The sequence below is a fragment of the Anopheles maculipalpis genome, chromosome 3RL (assembly GCF_943734695.1).
Source record: "Anopheles maculipalpis chromosome 3RL, idAnoMacuDA_375_x, whole genome shotgun sequence".
In the NCBI taxonomy this organism is placed as follows: Eukaryota; Metazoa; Arthropoda; class Insecta; order Diptera; family Culicidae; genus Anopheles; species Anopheles maculipalpis.
Genome location: NC_064872.1, coordinates 84,334,895 through 84,347,921, shown reverse-complemented (window position 1 = coordinate 84,347,921; position 13,027 = coordinate 84,334,895). Strand labels below are relative to the sequence as shown.

At 43.9% G+C, this 13,027-nt stretch overlaps 4 protein-coding genes across 4 annotated transcripts in view; 2 read left to right on the top strand and 2 right to left on the bottom strand.

Annotated features, from left to right (window-relative positions):
* The window catches only part of LOC126561965 (juvenile hormone esterase-like), a 188,213-nt gene extending 178,550 nt beyond the window's left edge, over positions 1-9,663 (bottom strand). The window contains exon 1 of the mRNA XM_050218361.1: positions 9,659-9,663. The gene's annotated coding sequence lies outside the window, so the exon portion shown is untranslated. The remainder of the gene's footprint in view (positions 1-9,658) is intronic.
* The window catches only part of LOC126561826 (uncharacterized), a 112,729-nt gene extending 99,777 nt beyond the window's left edge, over positions 1-12,952 (bottom strand). Inside the window, exon 1 of the mRNA XM_050218158.1 lies at positions 12,771-12,952. Coding sequence (XP_050074115.1) covers positions 12,771-12,870 — 100 coding nt within the window. The 5' untranslated portion in view covers positions 12,871-12,952. The remainder of the gene's footprint in view (positions 1-12,770) is intronic.
* The window catches only part of LOC126561486 (diacylglycerol kinase 1), a 483,147-nt gene that overhangs the window by 99,836 nt on the left and 370,284 nt on the right, over positions 1-13,027 (top strand). The gene's annotated exons all lie outside the window — the stretch shown is intronic.
* Positions 1-13,027, top strand: part of LOC126563414 (uncharacterized) — a 111,752-nt gene that overhangs the window by 66,681 nt on the left and 32,044 nt on the right. The gene's annotated exons all lie outside the window — the stretch shown is intronic.

Genomic DNA, 13,027 nt, shown 5'->3' with positions numbered 1-13,027 from the left:
TTCGGTGTGTGTGTGCGTTGCTTGTTAGTTTGTGAGTAACACGTATGAAAGGCGAGACACCAAAACACCCGGGACACTGGTCGAAGATGCAAACCCTAGGAGCAGCAGCATAAATTTCCAAACGACATTTATTTTGCTCACTTTTGGGGTTCGGATACTCTTTGTCTCTGTTGTTTTTCTTTTCCTTTTTCGGGAGGGGACGGTTTTCGCCTTCTTTTGTCTTGCATTTTAACACTTGTCGGTGGTTTGCATTTTTGGTGTCAGTTAAGTGCAATAGCCTGTGATCAATGTTGTAATATTGTAATCCTCAATTATTTCTTTTATAATTTAATATGAATTTAAAGCTGGATTTCCTATAAATTGTAGTCAATTATTTGAAAATAATTCACTGATGTTCGTCATACTTCTGTATCGTGAAATGAAACAAAACTTCAAACTCATGAAAAATAAAGCAAAGTATACAAACGGGCGTGAGTACTGTGAGTTATTTTTTGCAAATTCTGTCACGGCCGTCCGTTAACGATCCACAAGCACACACACATAAGCCATTATTATTCTTTTCTTATGGAGCCGATTTTTTAAACATTATTTCATTTAACTCTTTTTTTTTTTTGCTCTGTCTACCCAATCCGACTGTCGCTCCATGACGGATGTCTGGTTTTTTGGCACCTCAGCAGTCATTCCGAAAGCATGAGCCGAGAGTCTCCAGCGTTTTTTTTTCCTTTCGGTCACATCCATTCCTTCATTTCGTCGAGCCGTCGTCTTTCGCTCTTTTGGACATTCCCAAAAAAAAATGGAAAAAAAAGAAATAAAACTGCGTGGAGCTCCAATTCAAAGCGTTCGCTGTCGCATTTGGATGATCATCAGTCATTTAATTGACCTATTGGAAGGATCGCTGCCGTTATGCTGCGCGCGGACCAGCCAAACACCAGGCTGATCTGCATATTAAAACCGCATGCATCATCCATCACTGACAGCGGGATGTTGATCAAAATATACATTCTTCTTCGATGGCAGCTGTTGCAATGGAGGAAAGCGAACAAACGGAGTGTTTCGGAAAGTGAAGCCAATGAGTCTTGCTTTTTTGTCTCTACTTTTTTTTTCATTTGATACTGATTTAATTCGGCTGCAAGGATTATTAATTAACAACAAGAGAGAAGTTGCAAAAATGATTCATTCGCATTATTTTCTAAATTTAAGCAGTCGTCTCTTATAATAATCGTCTGCCAGTCAATGTAAAAAAAAACCAAACATGACGATTGTTCCGTAACACATCAGATTTCTTCCTGCGTACACTCTGCATCAAAAAGTAATAAACAAACAAAGCTGTACATTTTTTATTCCCCATCGAAACAATGCGACATTCTCCTTACAAGGTAAAAAATTGTCAATTAAATGCTTGCTTCCCCAGTGTATTTACAGAGAAAAGAATATAAAATCTTTGTCGTAAATTAAAAACAACTTTTATTTTTCTTGCCTTCTTTCAGTATTTGGTATGAAGCCCATTTGGCCACACTTAAACGTCTTCCAAATAAGAACATCCCAAGCAGACACAATTAACGATGAATTGGTAGTTCTCCCCTTTTTCTTTTTTAACTCTTTCCTCAATTATTTTCGAAGGAAACAAATCGAACTTCAAAAACTGTCAAACGCTCTTTGGCACGGATCAAAGCAACGAAAAAATGGCAACAAAAAAAAAACTCCCAAATTGTTGCACGACCGTAGTAGCGTACACCGCGTGTGGCACCGTCATGATCAAAGGTAAGCAGCGCCAGTTGTATGCATCATCGAACAGTGCCCGAAGACGAACTCATCCTTTCGCCGCGCAGAAAAACGCTGGGTGGTGTGGAGCGTACCACCCCAAAACCTACCTTTTTCACCCGACCAACCATCCGTGCGCTCGGAAGCGTGAAAATGCATGCATGCTGTTCGGTCGCTTTTTATGAAGTCTAGCCCCTGTCTAGACTGGCCCAACTCCACTCGAAAAACCTCTGCACTCGAAACAGTAGCGTGCACACACAAACACACCCAAAGACACAATGTCACAGTGGCGCGACCAATGTGCGACCACTTGTGTCGTCTGTCGCATTCGTTCTGGCAGTGCCCACAAACGACACGTGGCTACGAGCGAGGGTGACCGATCCCGAGCCAGCCATTTATTTGACGAAGACGGCACAGGGCATGCAAACGAAACGAGCATACACAGTCCTGCCAACAAATGTCGATAATGGTGCAACCACCCAGCCTCTTAAACACGGTCGCCATCGGACGTGTACCGAGCTCCAAAACGAGCTAAAACTGAAAGTCTAGAAAAAGGGTAACACAGGTAACGTCTTATCGTTCAGATCGGTAAACCTGCATGCACCAGCTAAGCAGAGACACCTGTACTATCCCGTGGCCAACGAATCAACTTGCCCCTTTTTCCGGTTCGGCACCAATAAATCCAATTTCGTTTTCAAATGTTCCGGATCAACCTGGGAGGATCGAGTGCGAGTGACAAAAGAGCATCGAAGGAAAAACATCCATCGGGGAACCAACTCCCGTGGGAAAAGTTTGGGTGCGAATTCGGCAAAACCCGGGCCACGGGCAGAGGATTACAGTGATTGACTGTCTGAGCTGGCAAACCGGAGCGCGAGTGACCTGTAAGAGGATAACGCTGCAAGTAGCAGCGTAGGGTCACGGACACTTATCATGGGCAGCACGCTGCCTCACGCTGCTTCGAAAGGAAACGGATTAGCCTTTCTCTGCCCGCGCTGTGATTCTTTGCCGGCACGAAGCAAAGGGATCACCGATCCTAATCAGACTAACCGGAAGGGATTTTCTGTAATCTCGAGAGTATTGTATTCGTAGAAATTGCCAATAACATGGTAAAGGTGGATAAGTTATAGCCAGAGTTTCTTAACAAGTTTATTAGCGTGCTGCTAGTTGATTCTAGGATGTTAGTCAGAAAAAAAAGGAAAAAAAAAACGTTGGTGGAGGTTTTAAACTTGATACTCAAACCATCATTTCTGTGTTAAGCGACTTTCATTCAAAAATTTCCAAGATATCACCAATTTTTCACGGGATTGCTGTTGTTTTCCGCTATAACTTGGCGGGGAGTGGAGGGATCGTGTTGAGACGACGATCCCTAAGACCTAAGACGCACCCAATGGTATGCCGGGCGCCAGTATCGCACCAGGAATGACTGAGTTATCGTTGATTTTCCACGGGAATGCTGTTGTTTTCCGCCATAAGTTGACAGGGAGTAGAGGAAAAGGGTTGAGATGTTTGGCAAAAGGATCAGCTGCCTCAAGACGCATCCAACGGTATGCCGGATTTTATATTGTTCAATTTTATGTTATTCATTCTCATTTTTGTTTCTTTCTCAAATTTTCGCTGAAAAAGCCTTCCACAACGTGTTTTTTTTAAATACAAACAAGAAACTAAGTAGGCACTTCCGGGAAATTCCACCAGCAGCATTCCCATGGAAAATCGGCAATAACTCGGTCATTCCTGGTCCGATCCTGATGTCCGGCATACCGTTGGATGCGTCCTGAGGTCGCGCATCTTTTTGCAGAACACCCCAATCTGATACCTTCATTCACTGTCAAGTTATTGCGGAAAACAACAGCATTCCCGTGGAAAATCGGCGATAACTCGCTCAGTATTGATCCGATTTTGGCGTCCGACATACCGTTGGAGGCAAGTTTGGGCCGCGTTTATTTTTGTGGAGCATCGCATCCCGATCCTTCTCCCTCCATTTTTCTGCAGTTGCATCTTCTTCTTCTCACTCTTCTTGGCTTAATGACCTCTAAGGTCATGCCGGCCATCGAAATGGCTTACTAGACTGCCGATACCACGTAGTTAGTTAGTCAGTCCTCACTACGGGAAGACGGTCCGGATGGGATTTGAATTCCGGTCCTGGCGTTTGAAGACTGGCGTTTTGAAGACTGTCGACTACACCACCGGGCCACCGTTAGCTTGCAATTTGCAATACCAATTAAACTGTTCATAACTACGATTTGTGATTTAAGAATATAAATATCTTATGACTGCATTTTACATTTATTTGACTTCTCTTTTTCTTTTCTGTTATCTCTGAATCTTTCCTGAATCTTTTTTGTTATCTTGAGGCAAGGTTCTGGAATTGAATGCTGTCACAGTTATTTTTTTATTTATTTTTTTTGTACTACGAAACTATATTCTTTTTCTCTCACAACTCATATAAGATTTTATGCATATTCTCGCGGGGATCAAAATTCACACCGAAAATGACCAATAAAAAGTTCATGCACGTGCGTTACGCTGCGGCCCAGCATCCATCGCACCTCAAACAAGTGCTTATTCAATGCCATTCCACATGCCCGGGTGTACTGAACTCGCGTCCGCCAAACCGAAATCCCGCGAGTAATTTCATCGCGAACCGTACATAACCATCGCTAATAAAATTGCAATTTCATTTGCCTTTCAAACGCTTCGAACTCGCAGGAAAGTTCGGCACGCCAAAATGCAAACCACAACAAGCAACAACAATCATCAAATCGTATAAAATACGACACACTCGCGCACACTTCATCCGCTTCCATCGCATGGATGATCGCTGCTCTTTTTGCGGACAAAATCCATACAGACAGACACGGCACACGTACACGTAGCAACGAAGCGCATAAAATTTTATTCCACGAACCTCAGCACGACAGTGCAAATTTTGGTTCATATTTCGGTCGACGGTTTGGCAAACCGAATAAGATATCAGTACGCTGGAAATCTTGGGCCGTCAGGTTCGATTCACTGTCTCTTACACGGACGAATGAATCAGGCAGGCGGACACAGACATTCGCGCTGGAAGGTAGGAATTGGACGTACGGGCACACGTTGTGTTCGGGTTATTGCATGAAATTGGAAATGTGAGATATTTACGCCCTACTCCAACTATCCAAGGGCGAACAAATTTTGATTAAGGAAACAAAAACCACAACAACAACAAAAAAAAAAACATAAGGATCGATTCCAAATCACCAATCAGCTGGTATTGCCAACCAGATAGAGGTGTGGACCGAGAAGATGAAGTGGGGGCTAGGGTCAACGAGCGGGCTAAAAAGCAAAAACTCCAGTCCGAAACAAGAAACGCTTGATTTATAAACTCATAATTTTGCATAAATTATGAAGCACAAACTGTTGCCAAATTTAATCCCATTTGGTTATGTTCTCGGGTGGTGCACTTGTCGGGTAAAGTTTTTTTAGCTAAAGCTCCACCCAGCCACCGCCAAGTGCTTCGTTCCTCCACCGAGCACAATAATCCAAAACACACCTCGTTCAGCAAATGAGATCAGTTTTTCGGTAATGCATGCCAGCGCCAACTAGGGTGGGCGAGGACTTGCGGATTGTACAAGCTCCGCTGAAGTTCGCGGCCACAGGCAGACACAGACAGGCTGGCAGGCGCACAAGAACTTTACCACCAAACCTTGTTCCGAAAAACTTTCGAGACTGTCTCGCTCGTTCTGTTCTGCAGCAAACACCATCGGGAAAGTATCCCAGGAAGCGAGAAAGAGAGAGAGAAAGAGAAAGAGAGAGAAAGAGGGTGCAAGAGAAGGGAGTTGTAAAAAGCGTCTGCAAAACGACCACCACCAGCCGGGGGACTCATCTGGGGCCCTTCTATATCCCGTATCCTGTCAGTGAATGAAGCCGGCTCGACTTATCTCCCGTTCATCCCTGTCCTTTTGCTGCCCACAATCTTTCCAATCTATCCGACACGTGTCTCATTCCACTGTACGGAATGAAAAAAGAACCAGCCGCAAATAAAAAACCACAAACGATATGTGACTTCTAATATAAACTGACGCTTTTTATTTGACACTGCACTTCTCGGCTGGTGGTACGCCCCGTGGTTGACTACAAGTGCATGTGCCTTCCCGCCTGGCGTTGGATGAATCAGTAACGAATTGGACGAAACTTTTTCGACTTTCTCACATTTCAGTCTCACCGCAGATGCTCACCGGTGGGTGTGGATGTTGAGTTATATTTCCTGGCAGGCAGTGTAATCGACTGAGTCAGTTTGTCTGGTAGATATCATCATCATTCATTTCAGTTGGTTTAGTTTATCTAAATAGTATCATAAAGTTAAGAGTTTATAAAGTATTGTTTGAGGTTACTTATACAATACCGGAAACATTTTTGTATCCAATAGAGTCCAATTACCCAGATAAACTTGTATATTACTTGAGCCAATTTACTTCAACTTCACATTTATTTATGTTTGATAGGTGGTGTAGACAATACGGTAAGAAATCCTCACAAAATCGTTTGAGAAGATAGTCGGCAAATTGGCTGAACAAACGACAATAATCGCTATTTATTTGGTATCACGATTTGGTATCAAGAAGAAAAGATGACAAAAGTCTCATCGTCTTTTTTATTACTAAGTTATAACGTTGACAATAGTCAAATAGTAATAGATTTTGGCCAACAATAGTTGGCCAAAATTTTATCTTTCCAAGTTAGTGCCTTCACCATACTTTCTATTTCCTAGTTCACTTCACTTCACCACAACTTTCAACTGCAACTTTCAATTTTAAAACAGTCTTGTAAAATGATCACACTCTATTAAAGTGTGTTACTTCATCCCGATATTCGTTTTCAATGAACAGTTTGATATATTACATTTGAACCAAGCATGCAAGTCATCCATTGGAAAAATCTCTCGCAAATACTTTAAAAAAAGCAACTGCAGTTACATAGATACGCCTGCAGTCAAATTATAATCCCCATTTCCAGGTCTTTAATCACTTTCGCGCATTCTTTCCCGCGCTTCCGGACGTTACATATGCATTGGCATGCAAATAAATCAGCTTTACGCCGGATTAAATCACACTGCAACACTGCAACTAGGAGCTCACGAAGGTGATCGCGAGACACACCACACCACACACACACAACCAATCAAAAAAGTGCAATCCCAGCACTAGGGAACGATTCACGGTAGGTGGACGATTCAAACAGAACCAAAACGAAAAAATGTACCTTTTTACACTTTTTTTCCAAACGCTCTTTCGCGCGCTGCTGTCCCTTTGAGTGATTCACAAATCCTGGCAACTGTTGTTCGAGATAATTCCTACCTTCCAGGCAATACTCACGGACTGCACACAATGTTGCATTTGCAGACGTCCCGTAGGCGATGCTACGGACCAGCCCGGATCGTACCAATGTCACTCTCTAGCAGAATGCAAAATATGATTTTATTCAGCGGGCGAGTATTTATCAGCATTTCGCTCAGGCAACAAAGTAACCGAAACTGTATGGACGGATGCACTGAAGGGATTTACTCGACCTCAATGGAAGAAAAAAGGATATTTAGTCAGTTCATTATCGCTGATGTTTGGTACAAAGCACGGCAGAAATAATGCTGACAGAAAGGAATGGACCTTACTGCGTTGTAAAGACATTAGTTTTATGAATTAAAAAAAAAGGGAGAATTTTTGGAATTTTTCTGCTGCACTCGGAACGCCAACAGGCTTATTAGAATTTGCATCACATGAATAAAAGTGTGCAATTGCAAATGCGATACCCATTGGTAAGGTTAAACATATTTTGCAATAATCTCTTGGCACTTTGAGCCGCTTGAGGCGACCTGCACAACGATTAGAGCGTGTGTACTGCAGGACGAACCTCGTAGTTTCACTTTCCCTGAGGTCAAAACTCCTGTCAATCACGCAGCCCACAGCAAGTATATAAAATCCAGGATATTCTTTATATAGTTGAACACGATTAGAAAAGTGTTCGGCAACAACTTTAGTAACAGCTATTCCCTATGTAGCAGTGTTCTTAGAAAGTATGGATACTTTTTAGTGAGAATTCAGAGCATTTGAAATCTTTCCCACTTTATATAATCTTATAAGATGTTGATAAACTTAGAAGATGATCTACTGTTGCTCTGAGCACTTATTGTGGCATAATAAAACCGATGGGTGCACAGTTAAGCTTCCGAATTTATTCTTTAGACCGTGACCATATCTTCTTCAGAATGTCTTTATGCAAAGGACGATGCATGAATTATTGTAAAACTCTTGATTTGATGGTATTTTGGAATCCATTTATCTCCCATATACTGTAGTAATTTCCTTAAGAATATAATTTTATTCTTCAACGATTATCAAAAACATAATCACCCATCGCAATGCCATCAGAAACACCTTTATCGGTCCGTGTACCTTTTATTTTTGTCTCCCATCATTGCATTGTTGGTGTCATAATTTAACCGAGTGCAGATGTCTGGCCCTCCGTATCTCTGTCGGTTGCCATTAAACGGCGGCTAATTGTTGCTGCCAATGCACCATAACCGTTACTCAGCGGAATGCTTCCTACTCCCGCACGGCCATCGCACGCGTCCGGTTTGTCAGCTGCAAATCGTTACAGCTTCAGTGTGTGTGCCCCGTGTCGCGTTTGACGCCATGAACTCTCGCACCAGCCGATGCAGTGCTATCAATCGCTGTGAAAGTTTTATGGCCATTTTGCCCCACAAACAGAGGACCAATATTCATGCCATCGTTTTGCGCTGGCAGGAAGAAGTGAGTGTACCACAAGCTCATCTGCTGGACACGTCAACGCTACTACTACTACTACTGCTGCTGTCACTTTCGCTACTGTCAATCTGAAGTTTCTGAAAAGGCGTACGACGGTGGCAGACGGCTGGCGGAGACAACCAAACGTCCGTCCAGGCGGACAGGCAGACAGATGGCAAAGGTCGTAATTATTTTTTCATGCCAAATTTCAGCGTCATTTTATGGCCGTTAATACACGTACACGTTCCGACCCGTATATACATAAAATGTTCGGTCACTAACCGTCCGTTGCAGTTTCACACTTTACGCCGTTTAAACTCATTTGCAGCACATAACGTCATCATGCAATTTTATATTCATTTTTTGAGACTGTGTAGTATGGCGGGGTTTTTTTTTCAGGTTTTGTTTGCTGTGGCTGTTGGTGCTTCTTCTTGTTTCTTGCTTCACCAACAAACCGGTGCGCGTATGTACATGTGAATTCCGTTACTAGCCACACGAAGGGATTGGCTGCCGTTGGTTGGTACGGTGGATCTCGGTGCTTTGTGTTTTATTTTTCATTCCAAAGCGCTTTTTTACGAACCTTTAACGACACACCGTTCGAAGACGGCGACACTTGCCAGCAGCCTATTACTTTCCGGTCAGACATTTTACGATTTTTACACACCACAGTCCGGTCGCCCCGTCATATGGACGTTTTAAATATGAATTATAGACTGGCAATATTTTGTGTGCCGTGTGTTCCTGTTGCAATGGAACAGCTTTTCGTACTACTGCAGCGTTACCATGTTGCTGTTGTACCGTTGCTTTCAGCATCCTCAGCATCATGGAGGTCTTATCAGTGCCACTAATGGAATGCCGCTGCGAAATCCTCCCAGTGTTGCATTTGTCTAAGCGTAAATCTTACGATAAACCTCACCCATAAAAGACACCCCATGGAGGGGTAGTTTTTGCATCGGTTACACGACTCATATCGTACTGGGTCACCGTTGTTCCTCGGGCGGGCTCTGCAATACGCAACAACGACGATTGCACAGCATCCGGTGCAGCACGATAATTACCGGCCGGTCGGAGCCAGGATAAATCGTTCGACAGCGAGCATTAATTTAGGTCTGTTACTGTACCCGTAAGCAAACGGGAATATCGGTGGACCGATGAAGAAGGTGCTCGTAGGGGTGTAGAGCTTGTAGAGCTAGGGTGAGTTAAATTAAAATTGCACTCGTTGTGTGCTCCCACCTGATGTTTTTGAGAATAGTTTGGGTTAGTGTTGCAACTACCTTCGGACGGATGGTAGGATGTAGAAGGGACATGGGATTTGGTGAAGGATTTCGGTTAATCAGAAACAGTCGTTCTGCTATTGCATAAGAGAAGGAGTTGGAAATCGTTACAGTTGGTCTGATTGTAGTTATTTGCAAACCGTCTAATATATTAAGAAGACTTCATGCAGTATTGAGAAAAGGAACCTAACACTAAGAAAATCTATCACTCATAATTAAATTTAACTGCACAACACTTAACTGATCTAATCTTGTTTTGACTTCCTGTGGACCATCTACCTTATTAACAGAACTTGTTAAATGAACTCACCACAGTGCACGAGCATAACAACAACCCAACAGGGGAGATACAATAAGCTACTGATGGCTTTCAAATCGCGGACCTCTACAATAAACTTAATCAAGTCGCATTCGGAATATCATCTCCAGCTCCAAAACCCGGAGCAAGCATCGTTCCATGGCGAGAAAGAGAGAGAAGAAGTTTGTGCATAAATTTGCAAGTCAACGAAACGAAAATGATGAGCCACCTTTTGGGGGAGGTTTCTTTCTATTGCTTCTTACAGCCAGACACACCCTCAATGGTCGCTTTTTTCGCACTAAAATGGAGCTATCATCCACCTAACATCAGCTCAAGCGATAGTGGTAGAGTTTTTTGTATCCCGCTTCCCTTTCAAAGTGTATGTGGGCTATGTGAAACGAAGCTCCATGCGTTGTTATCAGTGCTCTGCAATCGAAACACTGATGTCTATTCATTCATTGCCAGTTCTGCGCCCCGCACTGGTGAGCTATCAATTGACATCTATCTGTTATGCAAATGAACGGTTATGTTGGTGTGTTATGTCGCAGCAACTGTGGTATACGCGAGGTGAGTGAAGACGAAACATCAAAAGCACGAAGGCGAGTCTCCTCGCCGTAGGTCAGTTATTTTAGATCAAAACTTTGACTTCGGCGGTACAAGTTTTCAAGATAAACTAACCGCTAGTCCGCTTCGTATCAACCACCCAAACTTGGCCTGTCAAACAAACTTCCATCCAAATCTAGGTCGTGCACCGTCGAAAGTCTCGCCACATTGCCTTCATCGGGGAGCATATTCTCGTTCACCCAGCAGCAATCAGTGCGTGTTATCAAGCTGATGCAGCAAACCTCAATCTAGCGGCAGCATCTACACCAGAAAGCACCCCTTTGCAATCGGAACGACCCTTGCCCGTCAGCACACAAATAAATAAACTAGATACAAATTTGTTTATTTCGTGACTGTCCAGCATTCGGAATGGACGCGCTAGGGCACGAGTGTCGCATGCGCTTTTTTCTTCGAGTGCGAGCGAAAAACAAAACACTGCAACAGATGGTAATGGCAGTACAGCAACAGTACTGGCCTCAAGACCAATGTTGGCGAGCGCAAGTTCTGAAGACATCAAAGGTGGATGGATAAGAAGCTCACTGATCCTCCTGAAAACCTGGCAAAGGTTGCGTTTAGATTACATCAGTTTGGAGTTGAGAAAGCAATAGGGACAATTCGTTGCATGATTGGAATCCCGATGAATGGTTCCACTATAGAGAGCATCGAGTTCTCTACCACTATAACTTGCAGGTTCTATTAATATCTCTGACGAAGGTCACTTCAATGTCTAGGATTATACTTTCTCGACTGCTATTCCCTTGATCTTTCATAACCTTGTACAAATCACATTAAATTTTCGTCTATTAATGCTTTTCAGGTGATTTCCCTTTCACTCTTGACACGATTTTGGATCAAATCCTCCAGCTTATCCGATTAGTCGCCCTTGGTTTGTAGCTACACCGCAGTCAGCCACACTAACGTTACAAATCACGACCGCAGTACACAGCAATGGGGAGCCAAACCATGGCATCAATTTACCATTCAAATCTCGTTCATTTCCTTGCGAAAAAAGGCCGGAGGTCTAGATGCTCATTACCATTTAACCATGAACCTTTGCGAAACCGATCAGAGTTGGATTCGAGCACGAGCGGATCTCGGCGGTGTAGATGAATATGCAATATGCAGTCGCTATGTGTTACCAGACAAACCAACTGGAGATGCATCGAGGCGAATCCGGTTGCAAAGACCGGTCACTCTAGGGGGAAACTTCGCACCTTTCGCCTGTCCTTAAAAAGAGGAGACTCGCCGAAAATACGATTCGGGTTATAGGCTCCCCTATCTCCAGCCTATCAATCCTGGCAGCGAAGGACGGGGGTTTTTTTTTTGGCGCAGCTGGAGCTGCACTTCGATGGATTCCGTGAGTGTCCATTTCATAGCGTCTGAATCAATCTTCTCGCGCGAAATGGAATACCAAAACACACAAGCACAAAGTTTATCTGAAACATTTAACCGTCCGGAATGAAGCATCTGAACCGTTCCAGTGTGCATCGAAAACGCAGCCAATCATTATTCATCCCCCCGCCGGCATTGTCCCATGTTGCTCGTTAATGAATAAAAACGGGATGCAATGAAATCTTAACCCTATAAGCAATGGTTACGATCTTCATGCGGTTTATCCCGTCCATTCCATCTTTCGCAGACATTTTTTTGTTTCTTGCGTGAGGAATTCAGCTTTTTTTGGCAATGTCATAGCAGAACCGTCGCCAGCTTACAGATTAACCGAGACGACAGCAAAATGCAATTCGCTGCAACGGACAGCGAAGAGACGACGAGTCATCAACTTGACACTCAATCCGGGCATTCATCGACCGGGAAGAGATGTAAAGGGGCGCTAAGATCCGCTTCGTTGAGAAGTGTCACACGTCGGCGGGATGACCATAAAATGAGCGATTTAACGAGCAGCCGCCCGGCAGGATGCTCGACATCTTGCCAGCCCCCATACCCCCTCTTTTTTGTGAATGTTGATGTTGTTGTCCCCATCGAGCTATAAATTACCGCTGTCTAAAGAGACATCAGACGTCTTATTCTTCCTTTTCTACGACTACCCAAGCCACTTACCTCTGTGTTGCGCAAAGGTGCTGTTCCAAGTGGTGGACGTTTTGCCCGGTCGGAGCGGAAACGATGAGGACGCCGTGATGTAGCCACGTGGATCATCCATGAGTACACTGTAATCGCGCGGACTTGCAGTTCCGGCAGGAGCCACCGACGATGAAATTGCGGGCGACGGTTCGGGCGTGACATTCGCGACGCCAACGGCGAACGGTGTCTCGTCGAGATCTTTCGGTCCGGGCTCGCCCTGCAAAGTCGACCCAACC